This window comes from Lottia gigantea (genome assembly GCF_000327385.1).
Source record: "Lottia gigantea unplaced genomic scaffold LOTGIsca_34, whole genome shotgun sequence".
Lineage (NCBI taxonomy): Eukaryota > Metazoa > Mollusca > Gastropoda > Lottiidae > Lottia > Lottia gigantea.
Genome location: NW_008709146.1, coordinates 2,460,208 through 2,479,702, shown reverse-complemented (window position 1 = coordinate 2,479,702; position 19,495 = coordinate 2,460,208). Strand labels below are relative to the sequence as shown.

Sequence of the window (19,495 nt, the reverse complement as noted above, 5' to 3'; positions counted from 1 at the left end):
AAAATTGCCCCCCCCCCCCCCCTTGAGACCCCGGGCTAGCTGTTTACATACGTTGGTCGAGACATTGTAGTGACAACTACCTTATCGGACGGAATGTTTCTATACAGTGTATTAGTGTTATGTTAGTATGCACGTTCATGACCTGTAAGGCACAAGCCGTATCTTATCAATCTTTAGATACTAGGAACATATTTGTAGATTACATTTATAGATAAAATAATACAGAAAGCGGACTTTTAAATATCCGTTTGTTTTGTTCCTCGATGTTCTTGAGCGTTAATAACGGAGAACACGAGTAAACTGTTCTCTTGTTGTATTGAAATCGACCCTCAAATATTAAAATAAGTAAATAGGTCACGTTACACATAAAAGTCAAGTCAAGGTACATTTAATCAACGCACTTTGCTTATCACCCAGTGTTGATTCAGGACGTCGCTTTAATTGTTATAGTAATGAATTGTGTGTCTCATAGCAGATGTTTGACCATCATTTCAGAAACGTTCTCTCGTACTGAATACATCTATTATTTCATGAATCGAAAGTAGAATTCATAATCGATGCAATCGCGTGTATTACAGTAAACAACGAATTTGAAATGGAAACGAGAAGACGAAGAGAAGTGAATGGAGATAAACAGAATAAACAAGTTGGCAGGTATGGACATAATTCGCTAATTCATCCCATCTCTTTCAGTGTTAATAAGAAAAATCAACCTTCAATGCCTTTATTCAGAAATTCCGTTGAAAATATTTCTTTCTCTTACAACCAGTGGCATTTCAATAAAGGGGTTTCGTGGAGGCGGGGCAAGAAGAGAGGCTGGTCTGGGTTCCCCCCCCCCCCCCCATCTTTTATTTTATTTTTCACCATTTTACACAGCGAAAGAATGACCTGCGCTCTCCCCGGAATATTTTGTGGCCTCTGATCGACCCCCCCTCGAATGATGTTTCCAAGAAACGCCACTGGTCACAACTTGTATCTGTGTTATGCGACATGATTTGTATATTGACCATGGAAAGTTTTGAGTAATTCAATGTAAATATATGGATATAAACATCCACGGGGCTATATTTTATAACTTTTTTTATATCCACATTCTGAAAGAAATTGGAATTTCATACATCAAAATTCAAGAAATTGGCATTCAAAACTCCTAATTTGTATAATATCATCAGTTACTGCTGTACTTTGGTTTGGTCAGAGTGTGAAAATCTTAGTACAATGCATTGCTTTTTACGATTTCGTTTTGTTTCAGGTATAAATCGAAAGTTTCGACGACTAGTCCTGGATTTCATTATGATATTTGGTTGTTATTAGCTCTTGAAAACTGGATATTTGACTTCGGCAGACCCATTGCAGCAGTAAGACTTAAAGCTTAATTCTCCCTATAGGCTACCAATAACGCTTTTTGAACACCTTAATAAACGACATCCTATTTACAAATCTACACTAATTTTTAAGTCTAATTTTGATTTCGATCATGAACGTACGAGTATCAGTTTTCGATTTTTCTTCACTGCAAATGGACTTCATTGCCTGGCGTTTGTTCGAGGTGCATATCTAACGGAAGTAACCAATTCTGTCAATATCAATGTATTTCTATGATGTAATATTTTCAGACATTTGTTCCTTTGGAATGGTCTCCGCTGAATCGTATGAGTATAGGAGATTATTTTCATATGGCATACAACGTTATAACGCCATTTTGTCTGCTGAAGGTACGGTTATTGATTTTATGCCAAACTTGATGTTCTATATAATCTCGAACTTGATAAAACTGAAAAAAAAACAGATTTAGAATATTAATACTATGTATGTATCTTCTTATCTACGTGATAATCTGCAATATCGGCTTAAGCTGGAAGCGAACTTTAACTTGTCATCTATTAACAAGCCAACCAACTTATTGAAATCTTAAGGTTTAAATTCTTTGTCCATTCCATACAGATAGCTTGCCCTTCAAAATAACATAAATTTTTAGGCGGTATTTGCGTTGACGATTGTTAATAAACAATGATGAAAGTATTTTTATTTTAAAAGAGATACTGATTAGGAAACATGCAACTATTTGTAATTAAATATTTCAGCTAATAGAAAGAAGTCCAAGGAAAATACCTTCCACTATTACCTATATCATTGTAATATTTTTTGTAATGGGCGCCAGTATACATTTAGTAGGTGATTCAATTGGTCATCGCTTGGCATTTGCTGGTTATCAACATCATTTATCAGTTCGAGATAATCCCATAATGATAAATCTGAAACCACAAGAACTAGTAAGTTGTTATTAATTAGCTTATTGATATTTTTCTGAATGTCGTAAACCGACAAAGGAAATTGATCGGGACCAATAAGTATATCGGATAACGCAGAAGTCGGATATCACAGAGAACACCGTATATTTAAATGCCAAATCTTTCAACAAAGTGATGTTTTGTGTTAATCTAATGAAATTAAAGTATCTGAAACGGCCATGTAATTGAGAGATGAACAATGGCGTACATATACACAAAAATGTCATAAGAAATTAAGAGGATCGAGGTTTATTTTTATGTTTTGGTCATCTATATTATTGTGACTTTACATTTCAGTTTAATTTGCATTATATTCTTTTTTCCTTTCTCTGTATCACGTTATTCGTGTTTATATATTACTTGAATAGATGTAGAATGATTCCTTGGGCATCAAATGAAGCTTTTAATATTGTAATTATCATTTTAAAAGATTGAATTTTCTGTTAACAAGAAATCAATAGACAATCCAGTGTCGGAATATCTATATCGTGACTTGTATGTCAGTTTGTTCCACGTGGTCACGTTTTCCAAGCTCTATTTCGAGAGCTGTTAATCAAAATGATCCTATAGCTTTCATGCTGAAACCAGATTAACTAGACTTTTTTGTTATCTTTATTGTTTGAAAAGGTAAAATATTACAAAATGTTTACCATTGCAGGTTGATTCGTTCGAACTTTTGTATTCCTACGACGAAGTTATAGGACATCTTATGTGGTAAGGATGTTTTTCAATACCGTTGGTGAAAATAATGTTGAATAGAGGGTTCATCTAGATCTGTAACCGATCAAGTGTATGTTTGAAAGATCTATGTTTAACTTTTAAGGATGGCTAACGTGTCGACAACAGATTAAAGCATCGCTATTGAATATTGTTTTGCGACGGTGTTTCATTGTCACTTGTGGTTCCAATTCTAGTTGGATTCTTTCCATTAGGGAAAATGCAAGGATATTGCCGATGATCGGACAATCCGTCTTCGATTTTGATTTCGAAACTGATGTACTGGCTAAATTCTTTTAAATAATCTTATTACATATTTTGTAGGTGCATTTCATTCTTCTTGAGTCTGCTTCTGCATTTTCTTGTATCTTTTCAATTCAAATCATTCACAGAGAAGTCTAGACTGGGTCCATCAATTTATGTTTCAATCGGTCAAGTGTTAGTCTAAAAGATCTAGGCTTGTCTGGAAAAAATTAGTTAACCAGCCGCGAACAAGATCATCATAATTGAATGTTTCTTTGTTTTATTCTTATGGGAGATGGGGCAGGAGGGGTATCGTGACTATCGTCGTCACACTTTCCGTCCGTCCAACTGACCATCAGGTTTGTAATGATATTTGTATGTTTTAAGACCGAGGTACTGACTTATTCTCTTATTTAATAAAATCTTATTACATTATTTTGTAGGTATATTCCATTCTTCTTGAGTCTGCTTCTGTACTTTCTTGGATCTTTCCAAATCAAATCATTCAGTGAGAAATCTAGAATTAGTCCATCCATTTATTTGTTATTGATAATCAGTGCTGTTTATTATTGGTGAGTATTAAATTTATATATGGTATATCTTCATTTCTTCTCTTTAGAATAATTTGACAAAAGCATTCTGGATTACATTTGTTAGTAAACCCAACGTTCGATTGTTATTGACAAACGCGATACTACTAGTTCTCCTGTCGCTAAGTAAACTTAGTTTAAAAAATTTATTTAAATTCCCTTTACAAATATAACTGTCATTGGTCAGTTAGGGCATGATAACCATTGTGACTGAGATTCCTCATAGGTAATAAAATTACTGTTCATCATTTGTTTTTATTATGCAAAATTGTACAATAGTTTATTCTTGATTTATGCATATCATTCTTTGGTTATATCGACATGTATCCAGGAAAGGGTAATACATACTTTTTTCAGGTATCTGGTTACAGAAGGACAGATATTTGTGGTATATATATTTACTTATTTCGCTATGTTGTTATCAATAGTATATCACTATAATCAGGGGAAATATCCGGACATTAATGGTTTATTTCTATTCTATACCTTTACACTAACTAATATTTTAATTGTGGTCTGGGTCGGTGCGCTGTGGAATAATGACGTCATGAGGAAGAAATACCCCGGTATTATATATATCCCCGAACCTTGGTCTTTATATTTTTATTATTACTCTGAGTAAATATGTTTTGTTCATATTGAAATAGTCATCTTTACTTATTAATTCATCGACAGTGACTCTAGATCAGTTGGGGCCCCTCCAGGAATTTCTCTTCTGCTCTTCTGCGTTTTCTTCTTGTGGCCCGTGGACTTGGTTCAACCAATCGCTATGGCAGTTGAGCCACTGCCTTACGGATAGTTGCATCCAATTAAAATTTCCTTTCTAGCGATTGTGGCAACTTGCTGGAATCTAAATTCTGAGAACATTTACCACACAGTCTGTAAATAAATGGCAATGGTTATTTCGTGTATCATTCACTTGGAACTTTAACGTCCCCTGCCCCCTCCTCTTCAGCTACTATCAATCATTGGGGGTATACAAACGCTACAACAACAGGTATCAGGTTAAGTTTAATTGGCTTAATTCAAATACCGACAACAATTATTAAGTAATGAATTGATCATAGCAAAATATCAACATTCGCCAAGGATAATAAACGTAATAGTAGGTATGAAGTTGATTTGTCAATTTCTGAAATTGAGACAAATTTTGAAAACTGGAACAACATCTTAATTGAATCATTACAGATTAACTGTAATGATAGTGATGATCCATTGGAATGGTCCATGAAGAATTGCTCTCTTGGAGTTTATTCACTCAAAGATTCAATGCAGTTATGCGCTACAACGGTTTGTACCACGTTGCCCATTACACTACATCGTATTATGCAGTTCAGTTCATTATTATAGGAAGTATTTGGTTGAAGTCCAAAGTTCTTTTTTATGCTTACAATGCATACTACACTAGCGACAGTCCATAATGGCTCTGATATACCTTGTGTTGCCATTGTCAATTATTATAAATGTGTTCTGCAACGTGACTCTTAAGGGACATTATGATTTCAAAGTTCAAGCGACAGGAAGGCTTATCTTTACACGAGGATAACAAAAAGCACTATACTGGAATATTTAAATTGCATATTAGGAATTAAAGACAGTGTTTTTGATACAGTTGACCTATGTCGTAGTCTTTAGACTGGGTCCCACGATTTCTTAACACTACTTGCTGGTTTCCATATACTCTGCCTTCTCTTTTTGAAGGCCGTGTCTTTCTTATTTGTTTCTCGAATAATGGCTTCTAGTTTCTCCTGAAAAAAGAAATGGTTGAAGTTATTACAAGCACATTCAATCAAATGATCCGAGTTCAAATAATATGTGGTAAGGGAGGTAATTTCAAATAGAGTTAATGATGAAAGTGATATTACCAATTTCACGAATTTTCATACACCATTATAGTTACAATCAGTAAGAAATCTTTTTCCTTCAATGGCAAATATCGCTGATATCGAGAAAGATTACAATGATTTAGAGAGGATCCAAGCCTTTTTCCGATACAAGTTTGGATACCGTTCAGGAAAAGCACGAACCTTGAAAAGATCATCCTTTCTGTTCATCAATTTTCTTCTACTCCAAGACTAAAAGTATTCATTATAAAGTAAATTAATATTAATTATTACATAATGCTGGCATTTCCATCAGTTGTTTATTCTGATTTTTTTTTAAGTCTTTCAAGGGAAACTGGAATTATTTTAACCGTCGAAATTTCAAATCTTGAGACTTTACTAGAAAAGACATATATAGAAATGGAAAGTCAAATTCCTAATTTGAGGTATTTTTAAAGGAATTATGCGAGTTTTGTAAATTTCTAATACTTCTGAAAACTATTTACTATATCAAATCAAGCCCCGAAAAAGGCGAACCTGTCCCATTAATAGACTTTTCTATCAGGCTGAAGTAAAAGCAATATTAACAATCTGTGCATCTGAAAGTTTTGAGGTTATGACACCTTCAGCAGACTGGCATTACGATGTCTCTGGAGGAACAAAGGCGCTAAAAGACGCGGAACGCGTTAACAATATGGAAACATGGGAGTATTCTACATAATGTTGCCACACAACTAATTCGATAATATTTCATATTCCTTAAAATTTCGTAATGAAAACGAAATAATAAGGTACCTTTTTTCTTAAATCTGCGAATTGACAAAAATGATAAAATATATAATTAGATACATTCTGGTTTGTTGGTAATGTCTGTACTGTTGAATCCATACTTACATTTTTATAGATCCATGTAGTAAAAACAAAATGAGCTAGAATATAGGCTGATACAAAACACACCAAAGCTTTCCAGTCGAGATTTTTAGCCATGGAATCCATATTGTTAGCGTGTAACTGCCCAATAACAGAGTGCCATATACAAACCAGGCAGATATAAACCATTGAGGATAATATATACTTATCCTGCAAATAGACAATTGAAAGCATTCTTATTACTGCTCATGCTTAGGGACGGATTCTACTCGACTACTAATAAAAATATAGGAACATATATCATGTACATATGCATGCAATACAAGAATATATTGTGATATGTCACACTGTGGAGGACATCGTAAATTTTTTTTTTATAGATATATTAAGATATATCACTTATGGGAGCCCATTTATCTTAGCTATCCCCGAGGGTCACTTGAAACACAATTCTCAAATCGCCTGCGTCTTTGGTGAATCCTAATTACGAGGATGATCGAAATTTTGTCTCTAGGGAACAGGAAGTCATTTAGCTATTCCACATACTGAGGTGCAATTATTTAATAATTTACTTTAATAGCAGATTCGACTGGTACCACTTCGGTGTTAAAAATACAGTTTGGAGTACAATTTGATATCATTTGTTCAAATTTTGTTATATCAGCATCTCTAACGAAAAAAATTATTAGACCACTGCATTCATATTACTCTCAAAAAGAATTCATAGTTGCAACTTTAAGTCGCGCCAAAATATAATGTTCCAATATTCATGAAAAAAGTGATTGTGTGAAATTTATTCCACAACTTACAACTCAAGGGACAGGAGAATTATTCAGTGTATGAAACAATTATCTCTATTTTTCCAACTCAATCAATATCATTAGCGAGTATAGAATGATGTGATCAGGATCTTATTCCGTCATTAAGGTCATATCAATACCAGACTAAAATGAGATAATATTTGGTTGATCAGGTCTGATAACCAAACACTTCAAGCCACAGATCTGTCGAAATGGGTTAAATCGTCCAACCAGTTTACGGAAATTTTTACAAAAACGATCGTAGGTAACTGATATAAATACAATACTGATACAAATTAACACTTATGATTTTCAATATATATGGAAAATGCACCCCCTCCCGCTGAAAAAATTCCGACAATCGATCAATTCAATTGCAAGTAAACACCATTTCCCCTCTGGATATATTACTTGCCCCTATGAACAATCAAGTCTGGCTATAGGCCTGTTTTGTAGTTTTAAATTGAAACTATTCGAAACATATTCAATATTCAAAAATATTTCAACTTAATCATCATCGATTCCTTTCTAGTAAACAAAACTAATAAAGTGCAATATAATTTCAAGATTCTTATGGTGTGAATTAGATTGCTAATTTGTTATCCTTCCTTTAAATGTAAAAGGTGTCTAAATCTGTCTAAATTCATCTACTAATAACACTGTAATATATTACGATATAATCCACAATTCCCAGAGCTGCCACTAAGCAGAAAAATATTATTCAGAAATCGGTCTTCATTTACATAAAATAAAAGGCGTTCAAAAGGCTGAGTATCTTGGGATATTTAAGCTCTGCCTTTACAAAGTTCATATCGACGATTAGGAATGATTTTTGTTGTACATTCGCGCCAGCAGTTAAGAAATTAGACTAGTGTTGTAAATGAAAAAATAAGCATACTGCTACAAATGTATATATTTCAAGCATAAAAATCTAGTAAAACTATTAACTAATCCAGCAAACTGATTTTTTTTATTTCTATTCAAACTTACTACGTGTACTTACTAATATAATTTGCCTACGTACTTTATCAGACGAATATTTCGACCTCCCTACCTACTTGAGACGAATAATTTGATTGTCCTAATTTTTTTATTTCCATATTGAGTAAATTCGATGGATAAAATGACCCTTCTTACAACATGTATATAGGTTTGATAATTCACTTACCAAATAAGTTAAATAAGATATCCGTGGTAAAGATTGGTTCACCACAAATTTAAAAGCAACTCCAGTTAACATCAAAGTGAAAGACAATTGTAAACGATTCTGTGTCAAAAATATTTCAACAGCAAAAGTTGCAAATGAAAGCAACGTTATCAGCATCTGAAAAGAATAAAATGAAGTGGAGTTTTTTTGTCCTGATTGGGCAAATGAAGACAGGCAACGCCATGCAATGTATAATGAAAGGGGATTTTATAAGTCAGTGGCACTAACCTACAATTTGAACTTCCAAGTGATCTTTAAAAGGGGCCAAACATTCACAGCTTGTAGAAAAACACGGCCTCGATTTATTTTCCCGTTGAATGATAACATGCGGTTTTTTCCTATGCAGCCACTCCGATCTGCATCACTGACAGATGGAGCCACTGCGACCTACAGCATTCAAAACAGACATTGCCTATTGATAACAGCAATGTTATATGACTGGTGCATTCTAGTTGGATTATTGTAGACAAAATCACAACTTTTGGTGAAGAACTACTTGATTATAGTAGGAATTTGTATTTATGGAAGCTTACCATAATAAGAAAAATGTTCCAAATGAAAAATCCAGGCCTTCTTGCAGCATGACACATAACTAACATAACTGGATGTCTATCTTTAGAACTAGTATATTCTTTAGTTGATATCTTAGGAAACATCTCGACATGTTCATATAGCCTCCATTCCTGTTCATCTACAAAACTCTGTTTATTGACACTACTCAGTTCCTCAGCTTCTTCTAACAGTTCAACTTCCAGTTCGGATAACTCTGATGATATTGTTAAGGAGAGTTCCTTAAAAAAAAGCGGAGTAATTCGCTAACCGAGGGTCTTATGGATCGGTCCCGGCGATTGTTTTGGCATTGAGCGACAATATATGGTAATTCATTCACTACCATGAGGATGTCTGAACCTCCACCATCCACCCTTATTTGAGCCTCTGACGAGCTGGTAAAACCTTATGGCCCACGAGAACACATACAAAGATATCTGGTTATTCACTTTCATAATAACTACCAACTACTACGACTACCGACAACTACCTTGTTTGCTGTAAGCCAGCGTTAATTTGCCATCCACCTACCCTCTACTTTTCATAAAAGGATGGAAACATTATGGCCATACTCTCATTCAAAAATTACGTTCATAGAAGCTTACCTGTGTATCAAATGGGAAGTGTTGTAATTCTAGATTCTCAATAAATACACCTTTAACTCGTCTGCATTCATAAATAGATAATTTGCCATCGGCGGAAGGTTCAGCATATCTCCAAATATCTTCTCGACTGTCTCCTAACACATTCTCTATTATAAGTTGTGGATTCCAGACAGAATCTTTATTGTAATCAGTCTATAACAAAATGGACAAAGTTTTACAAATTTTTCTAGAAAGTTATTATTTTTTCCTACTTGTAATTGAAATGCTGGCACTGATTTCGGCAACGAGGTTATGATTATCAGATACTGTGGAACATCCCAAGGAAAATGCCAAAATATATATAATATTTTAGGCATAAAGTACCTTTCAGCAATTAAAAATTATTGCTATAGAGTAAAGAGTAGGTGTTATATAAAACTATTAAGTAGAGTATTTTTTGCAGATAAACAGCATATTATTTTCATAAGTAAGTTAGCAGTTACAATTATCCTCAAATATGTCATGGTATATTTTAAACCAAAACCTATATGATAAACATTAGTCATGGTATATTATAAACCAAAATCTATATGATAAACATTAGTCATGGTATATTATAAACCATAAACTATATGATAAACATTAATCATGGCATATTATAAACCATAAACTATATGATAAACATTAGTCATGGTATATTATAAACCATAAACTATATTATAAACATTAATCATGGCATATTATAAACCATAAACTATATCATAAACATTAATCATGGTATATTATAAACCATATACTATATGATAAACATCAGTCATGGTATAATATAAACCATAAACTATATGATAAACATTAATAATGGTATATTATAAACCATAAACTATATGATAAAAACTAGTCATGGTATATTATAAACCATAAACTATATGATAAAAACTAGTCATGGTATATTATAAACCATAAACTATATTATAAACATTAATCACGGTATATTATAGACCATAAAATATATTATAAACATTAGTCACGGTATATTATAAACCACAAACTATATTATAAACATTAGTCATGGTATATTATAAACCATAAACTATATTATAAACATTAATCACGGTATATTATAAACCATAAAATATATTATAAACATTAGTCATGGTATATTATAAACCACAAACTATATTATAAACATTAGTCATGGTATATTATAAACAATAAACTATATTATAAACATTAGTCATGGTATATTATACACCATAAACTATATGATAAATAGTAGTCATGGTATATTATAAACCATAAACTATATTATACACATTAGTCACGGTATATTATAAACCAGAAACTATATTATAAACACTAGTCATGATATATTATAAACCATAAACTATATTATAAACATTAATCATGGTATATTATAAACCATAAACTATATGAAAAACACTAGTCATGGCATATTATAAACCATAAACTATATTATAAACACTAGTCATGGTGTATGTTTCTTTACTTACTAATCTGGTGGGCTTTTGGTGACCTGGTGGTAGCTGCCATCTGGCTTGTAAAAATACATCTGCTGCATATTTTTCCTTCAGAGTGTTGATTTCTCCTATCTTCAAAAATACAACCCGTAGAAACACTTGTGTCTAGAACAAAATAGAGAAAAAACCACATGATTACAAGCCGGTGTTTCGTTAGCACATCTTTAAACGTTGACAATAGAGGCAGGATATGACTACTTTGTCAAGGCAAACACATCTGTTAACACCAATTAAAATATAATTGCAGTCAACAGTATAATTGACATGGCTGACCGCGACTCGTATGCAGCGCTCAGTCCTTATAAAATTGAAAAAAGGAAATGAATTTAGTTTTACAAGTTGAACATTGTCTAAAGTTGTAATCTTTATAAAGATGCCATTTTTTCGTATGCACAACCAGTATGCTACACTGAGGACATTTTTAAAATTTTTATTTGGTACTAGTATGGTAGATTTCTAAATCTATCAATGCAATAGAACGAATAAACTCATAATTGAAGTTAATTTATTAATTAAATCCTGAGTAAACCTGGAGTATCCAATATCGCAAACAATTTGATTTGGCAATTATTTCTCAATATTATATTACTCTTTGTTTATAGAACTTTGAGGGGCTTTACTTGAGTGGCTGTATCTATTTCGTGCTCAGTGGTGTCTTTTCTTTCTTGAATATGAATTTTTGGAAGCACAAAATGTCGGTTGCCCTTGAAAAAGCGGAAAAGAATGAAACTGGTGTTTGGTCAACGGCGAATTCTGAGGAACAGTAGCAAGTTCTGTTGGTGTCTGTCAAAGAACTGTTCTTTGATACCAGAACAATGGTCCAAATGGCCAATACTTTGATTATGACGATTTCCGTTTGCAGTCACTAAAATCTCTACTTATGGACCATAATTTCATTTATTTTCATTCTGGAATTGATATATGTCAACCAAGAGACTAGCTATTGTCAGTGATATACATATTTTTGATTCTTATCACAGAAGACTTGCGAATGCCAATTAGTTCGCTCAAATAAACCAGATGCATAGCAGCGCAGTGTGACAGATGTTTCAAGAATGCAACTCGCACTTTATAATGGCAAAATTTATGAATATATGAGCCATGTGGACTCTCAGTGATAAAAAGATATACATGTATATCGACTAAGCCCACAACAGAGTGGCTAAGAAAGGTGAGCATGTCGACTTCGGAATTTGTCTGAGCGATGAAATGTTTCTTTCATATAATTAACTAAAGAGTAACTAGTTCGGAACATTTTGTGAAAAAACATTTACAAAAAATAAGTTCGAAAGCTATTGGACGATCAAGATTTCTGTTAATGAAAAAAATAACTTCACTTATTCTAAAACCATTAATAACGTTAATAATCGTATCTGTTTAAATATCAAACATTTAAGCTTGTCGACATATATATTAGAAGTATTGTAAACAAATATCAGAAATATCGAACCACCTTCATTGACCTATTTTTAGATGCACTTTCATGAAAACTGATGGGCCTCGTAAGGACTTGTTGTTTGATTGTTGACTTGATGTTATTGAGCTTTCAAAATGATATGACAATATGACCTGCTATAACATTTATCTCTCATAACAACTATTGATTATTTCACCTACCTTAGGTACATCTAGGGATTTCTGCTTATATACAGTCGTCATGTTTTACAAATCCAAAATTACATCATAACACGAATTATCCATAGAACAATGGTTGCCATAATTGAATTAAAGGCATTTACATATTTAATTTGATTTCATGTTTCATGTACAAACAGTCTGCTAATGACACCGTATTTCCTGATATTAAAACCGTTGTCGATAAGCAATAGCAGAGAGTGCCAACTTGATGTGTCAGTTTTATATTGCAACTGGTCTATTCAATGAAGGAATGATATATTTATTAGGCAGCTTTGGCATTATATCCAAGTCATTTCAAATTTGAATATGACGCGTCAGAGAAAATAAAAAAATTAATTATTTATGAACTACGGGACTAGATATGATGGTATTGATATTGACATGCGTATGTATGAGTTTATCGGTGTGAATAGATAGTTTAATATGATAGAATAAATTACCAAATGACAATATTAACTCTTAACACAAATATCACTCTATTATTCTATATTTTCATTGATTTTTCTATATCCGCAAGTAAAGCTTTGACATTTATCGTGGTCCATTAGTATAATATACACCTTCTTCATTATTTATCATTAAAACCAGTGGGTAGCTCGGAATTATTTCAACCAAGTAGAAGAGACAAAGCTTGGGGTCAAATTGTCAATATGTAATAGACTTCCCCTATAACTCTCACTCTGGTGGGGCAACATGACTTGTGTACTGTTATAATTCACCTTTTATAATAATTCACTATTATATCATAATGTATCAATAAGTGATAATGAGTTGCCATCTGTTATAATTGCATTACATAAAGGAAGGTTCCAGTTACCACCTTTGATAACAAATTCCGTATATTAAATACCTGTCAGCTTATAATTAACATAATCAAAACAAGAAAACTGCAACTCTTTCATCAGTTCTTCCAAAAGTTATCTAAAAGCATGTAAAGGGGTCTTCTCATTGTACAATACATGCGCATTATCAACTTTTGTCAACATAACATAACTTAACAGCGTCAAAACGATAGTAACTAATTGAACTACCAGGATGGACCCTTGCTGGCTAGCGATTAAGAAATGTACTCGCTTTCAACAAGATATGGCATAGGTCAAGATGATACCGTGGGATTTCCAGAACGATTTATCCTTGTCAGTGATGCTGGTCGGAGGTACTGGCATGGAAAGAAAGTGTTTAATCGTTCATATAAAAATGATATGCCAAACTGCCCCCAACACATGACGTTATGTCCTGTTTCCACTCTAACAACAAACTTATGTGACCAATGTACACAAGTACACCAAATGCATCTCAGTTTAAGTATCCTCCAATTCAAACTTCGAAATCTCATCGATGTTCTCTTGCGTACCATCAAAGTCTGACAATTAGCTTCTATCATAATTGACATACCAAAGTAATGAAATTGCTACATGGATGGGTAAAAAAGCAATAATTTAAGCAAATCTTGGAATAAAAAGAATACCATTTAACATAGAATAGACGTAATTATCCAGCACCCCCAAGAGGCCTAAGTCAATATCAGATTTATATATTTCTTTCAAACTGATCCATAACCCCTTGTTAAAATATTTTCGGCCTTGCAGAATTTCTCCGATATGCTACCTTCAGATAAATTGTTATCAAAGCCCCCTCAATCCACCCCCAGCCCCGAAAAAAAAAATAAAGGATAAATTCTAGTAATTGCTACATATATTACTAGATTTGATAAATTTGAATTATTTTTTAGCCATCTTTTCTTCTAAAGGAGAGTTTTTCGAATGTTAAACATGGTCAATTGATACTTTTTACATTCTGGGAAACAGACTCTAAAGAAAAATCATAAACGTCCACTTTATTTTGGGAATTCTAAACAAGGCTACATCGCGATAGAGCAAATTCAAGAAGATGGCAAAAAGAAGAAAAAGTTGTATATATAGAGCCCAAATTGCATCAGCAAGAGGTTGACAAGAAGGTTCATTTAACATTAGTAAGTTTATATTAACAAAATAGCCGAATTACCTTTTCAACTCCATTCTGATATCGGTCCATTATCAACTTCCTGTGGTTTGGTCGTAAGGCAGTAAACGTCTCCTTTACGGTGGAAGGAGACGTAGCTGGAGATGAGTAGCCATTTCCGTGTTCACTACAACCATTTATAGGTAAGACTGGTGTTGGAACTGTAAGATTTGTGTGTGAAACAACTTCCATCGGAACGACTAATGGTTCATGGTTTGAGTAGCTATATAATATTGGATTGTTATCGTTTTCCCCTTGGACCTGTATTAACTTATTAAAGCGATTTCATACCATTCATATTATACCATTTGCTTAAAACTCGCAATACAAATTACTGTATGTTATATTAGTAAATCAGAAATGGAAATATTTCATTAAATAATCTTGAAAAATACATTTTGATTTATGAAACTCTTAAACGCTCGCTGGAAAGATATTCCAGTACCAGGGAATGGAAAAACTGTTCTGTAACATACATCTTCCGTTAAAAATACTTTTCTTTAAAGAATGGTCATCAAAAAGTGACTTGGTCCACTTATCAACTTATTTCTTGACAGATTTCAACCCTTTAAACAATATATTGCCAGGCAAGTTCTTCAAAGTTTTTACTTTAACTTATGATCGGATGGATCTCATTAATTTCAGTTTCGTCCGAAGTTTCTATCATGCCGATAAACTGATTGAGATTTATAAACCTGTAAAAACCGTTTATTTAAATATTGTCATTCAAACTTGTCTGAGATCTCATCATTCCATATAAGCATACGATGTCCCAAACTTTCCTTCTGTTGTGGTCACATGATAATTTCTGCGCGTTTTTATTACGTCACGGTCAAAATGTCTAAACCCTACATTGAGGCATCTGGATAATCCACATAAGCATAAGATTTTACCTTCTATTTGGTTAAAAGGCTAATAATGACGTGCTTCCTAAATTCAGGGTTAATAATTCTAAAACAGTTTATCCAAACATCGTCACTTCGAAATTGTTCGAGACCTTATCGTATATACAAGCTATTGGTGACTCGTTGGCAAAGAAACATCATCAGCTTTGGGATCTACACCAGCATATTTTTACACACTGGGTCGACGGCACTACGTGAACTTGGGCGTATAAAATCTATCGCTTTAATAATTTAGATGATCAATAAAGTTGCAGTCATTTTACATTTTAGAAATCAAACTATATCTTTGTGCGAACTAATGAAATTTAAAAGCGTAAATAAAGCTGTATGACTAAAACCATTTCCATAGATATTTATAGTTCAATAGACTGTGGTATAACATAATACTGACAACTATTTATATTTTGTTTATTTTGTTAATCTTATAATGCTATTAACAACATGGTAATGAAACAAGGTACGCTAATTATAACCAACATAGAGATAAAATATCTTATTCATTTTTTTTAATATAATCACAAAGTTTGAACCCTAACGCGCTTTTGATGTGTTGTATTTGTTTCGTTTTGTAATGATTTTATTTTGTAAAGAGGCAATGGTGGATGGGCATGTACGAGGAAATAAAGAACTCGTAATTGAATCACAAACGCCTACCGATTTCTTGCATAAGAGATCATAGGAAGTTCATTAAAAAAGAATGGTATCAAAATGATGATTCGATAATCCGTTAACCCTGATGAGTTTAATTAAAGAACGCCGAGAAATTTGTATATGGCTTCTTGTTAATTAAAGGAAAATAATTGTAAACAAAAGTCTGAGCGTTGACATTGATTATCGGTTGACACTTTGAGTTATTGCTAACAATAACAAAGTCAAGGGTACTTCTATAAAATACGCCAAATGTTGTTCTTTATCATCATTGGTTACTGAGCTGAAGTTCTCTATTCTTCCTCAGCATTTCAGAACAAGTTACTGTTTCGTTATTCCTTTTTTCAACATAATATTCCTACGACATGGCTTCTACCAAAGACTTTGATGAACGCCAGAATCTGTTGGCCAAATTGAAGGCAGCTGAATATGGTTACCAACGATCCAAAGAACAAGTGATTCACCTCGATAGAAAAATCAACGAGATCGAGAAGCGATATACCAAAGCAGTTAAAGACAACAGAAAGTCTTTCCGTTATGTCCTGCGTCAACGACTGTTGGTTGTGGAACGTCTCCGATCCTACTATGACGAATTCGCTTCTAGAAAATCGGATGAAATACGCATCATCTGGCAAATGTTATTTGGTAGACTTGCTGCGAATGGTGATATTATAGAAGAAATGAGACAGTTAGAGCAAGAATCACATTCCGAGGAAGAAGACAATTCAGATTCAGATAATGAATGAACAGATCACTTCATGTTAAACGGAGTCTATATCACCAACGGCCCTTATCAGGGCCATCCAAATTTCTCAAAGAGAAATAAGTCTTTCCACAAGGAACATTTTCCTTTGTTCCATTTTTTTCACCAATTTTCCAAAGAATATCAAATACACTAATGTGGTTCGAGTCCATGCATCAACCTAAGTTGCTTCCCTTTATTCACAATCACTTTAACGTTGTATCCGGCTTGGTGCACAATGGTGTAGGCAAATCTGAATCCCCATTCAGAACACCAGTTGGTGCTTCTTGTGTGTTATACTGTATACCCTTTTCCGAATTGATAAAAAGGTTTGTATGTCTTGTAATACCGACAAAATGTAGCTGTTTTTGCAAACTTTAATATTGGGTAATTGTACCCTTGTCAAAAGTCCACATATCGTGGATAGATCCAGGTTGTTTTGCATCAGTCTACTGAATCACAAGAACATGATCTCTACATGTACAATAATAGGCTAAAACCTTTTCGAATTCGAAGTCAATAGTTCCAATTACTCCTATAAACTGTGCGATTAAAAAACATTTGTAATTTTATTTCTACATTATCTTATTTCATTTACATCTAGAAACATAATTACTAAAGGCCAATGAGCAAGATCTCATGATATCATTTTTATCAGATGTTATTTCACACCAACTAAGACGCACCAGTAACTAATAATAAACACTTATAAATACTATATTCGATTTCTCGCACAATTTGCATTATAAACGCTCATGTTAGGCTTGATCTGCAGTTCATCGGCTTACCTATACATATAGTCTGATTAAGTTCCACTATATTTTAAGTTTGTGGATTAAGTTCAAGTGTCCCATGGTGACCCACTAATACATCTATTGGTTAGTAATCTTAAAGTTAGAAGATCAAGGCAACACACTCATAGTTGGTGAGATGTTAGGTTGTGATATAACATGAATATCTGGCACAGTCTGTGTATGTTCTCTTTGTGATCTAAAATAGGATATAAATTGCTTTCTGAAACTCGGACATTTATGAAGAGAGGTCACAGTGTTACTCAAAAATGATAAAGATGCCAAGATAACAGGAATGCCAAATGTGTGTAATGTTGGAGAATTTGGAAGTAATGTATTAGTCAGTAGCATACCAATATTAGCGGGAACCCACAAAGCAACAAATATTACATTCATGGTAAAACTAATATAACAATGGTTTAATTTGGATCTCCGAAACGCAGTATTTCCTCTTACAGAAATTCTCATTTTCACAGCTTTAAATAATTTTATATAGATACTTATAGTGGCAATAATCGATGCGCCCACACTAGTTACCACAAATGCTAAAACAAGTTTGTTTCTTTGGCAGCCTTTTGGTTCACGCGAGAAAGCCACCATCAATAAAAGAAAGAAAGATGTTCCGATCCATTTACTATAGATGACTGACTTAAAATTTCTAGTTGTCAAACGTCTATGGAATAACGGATAGACGACTGACAGATAACGTTCTATAGCTAAAATAAGAAAAGCCAGATTGATCATAATTGCAGTGAAAGCTGGTATGATAATCATTAATGGACACATATTGTTAGGTATAGTCTCCATCCCAAAACCAAACCGAAGAACAGAAGTTGGATAAGAAAGACATGAACAAACAAGGCAAACAATTGATAAATTGTATGTTGGAATAGCTACCACTTGTAGTCTTGGGTTCATTTTCCTCATTACCATGATTTGTATAATGTTTAATAATATTGAAATAAAAATTATTAGACTAATTATCGTTAAGAGAGCAATGGTTAAACCAGAGAACATTTTGTACTACGAAAAGCGTAGCGTAGCGAGTTAATAGCACATAAACAATAATTCAGCTAAACACAAGGTCATCCACTTTGACGATTTATTCAATCCACTCGCTTTATAATAAAGTTATTTTCTAAAAACTTTTGTCTTCAAATCTAGAAAAAATGAAAATATACTACTGCAATGTCCCTAGATTATCCAAATATTTGTCAAAAACTTGAAAAACTTATCATTAAAGGGGGAGTGTATCTCATCTTCATGAAAAAGAAAATTGTGACTTAATCTTTGCTCCCTGTGTTCAACGATATAATCTTTCATCTCTTTATGTGGCCAAATATTTTCGGTACCCATGTTCGCCGAACCGTTCACATATCATCGTAAACTCTTTAGAATATAACCGATTTTGAAAATATTTGGTGCGTGTATTCATAAACCTAAAAGAACAAAGATTTCTTACCTGAACGACCCCTGGCAGTATACTGATAGTCACATTGCAAGGTATACAAAATATAAGAATAAATTACCGTCAGGTCAACTATTAAAAAGATCGTAA

The 19,495-nt window shown here is 33.2% G+C and overlaps 3 protein-coding genes across 3 annotated transcripts; 2 read left to right on the top strand and 1 right to left on the bottom strand.

Annotated features, from left to right (window-relative positions):
* The first annotated feature begins 386 nt into the window (after positions 1 to 386).
* On the top strand, positions 387 to 4,478 carry LOTGIDRAFT_190638 (hypothetical protein). The gene is made up of 7 exons (XM_009058545.1): positions 387 to 654; positions 1,253 to 1,358; positions 1,617 to 1,715; positions 2,085 to 2,273; positions 2,950 to 3,005; positions 3,695 to 3,823; positions 4,199 to 4,478. The coding sequence occupies exons 1-7, from the start codon at positions 596 to 598 to the stop codon at positions 4,461 to 4,463; spliced, it is 903 nt and encodes a 300-aa protein (XP_009056793.1). The 5' UTR covers positions 387 to 595; the 3' UTR covers positions 4,464 to 4,478.
* A 994-nt stretch (positions 4,479 to 5,472) lies between these two features.
* On the bottom strand, positions 5,473 to 12,871 carry LOTGIDRAFT_162572 (hypothetical protein; the record flags this gene model as incomplete). Its single annotated transcript, XM_009058544.1, has 8 exons — positions 5,473 to 5,589; positions 5,869 to 5,916; positions 6,559 to 6,744; positions 8,503 to 8,658; positions 9,075 to 9,332; positions 9,696 to 9,887; positions 11,186 to 11,317; positions 12,830 to 12,871. The coding sequence occupies 8 exons, from the start codon at positions 12,869 to 12,871 to the stop codon at positions 5,473 to 5,475; spliced, it is 1,131 nt and encodes a 376-aa protein (XP_009056792.1).
* Positions 12,872 to 16,769: 3,898 nt separating this feature from the next.
* Positions 16,770 to 17,150, top strand: LOTGIDRAFT_162571 (hypothetical protein; the record flags this gene model as incomplete). Its single annotated transcript, XM_009058543.1, has 1 exon — positions 16,770 to 17,150. The coding sequence occupies one exon, from the start codon at positions 16,770 to 16,772 to the stop codon at positions 17,148 to 17,150; it is 381 nt and encodes a 126-aa protein (XP_009056791.1).
* Between the last annotated feature and the right edge of the window lie 2,345 nt (positions 17,151 to 19,495).

What these genes read in the sequence shown, in the direction of transcription:
- LOTGIDRAFT_190638 (XM_009058545.1), top strand. Translation starts at nt 596, where the DNA reads ATGGAAACGAGAAGACGAAGAGAAGTGAATGGAGATAAACAGAATAAA. An exon ending in CGCCATTTTGTCTGCTGAAG is followed by an intron (nt 1,716 to 2,084) that starts GTACGGTTATTG and finishes TAAATATTTCAG; the next exon opens with CTAATAGAAAGAAGTCCAAG. An exon ending in ATCAGTGCTGTTTATTATTG is followed by an intron (nt 3,824 to 4,198) that starts GTGAGTATTAAA and finishes TACTTTTTTCAG; the next exon opens with GTATCTGGTTACAGAAGGAC.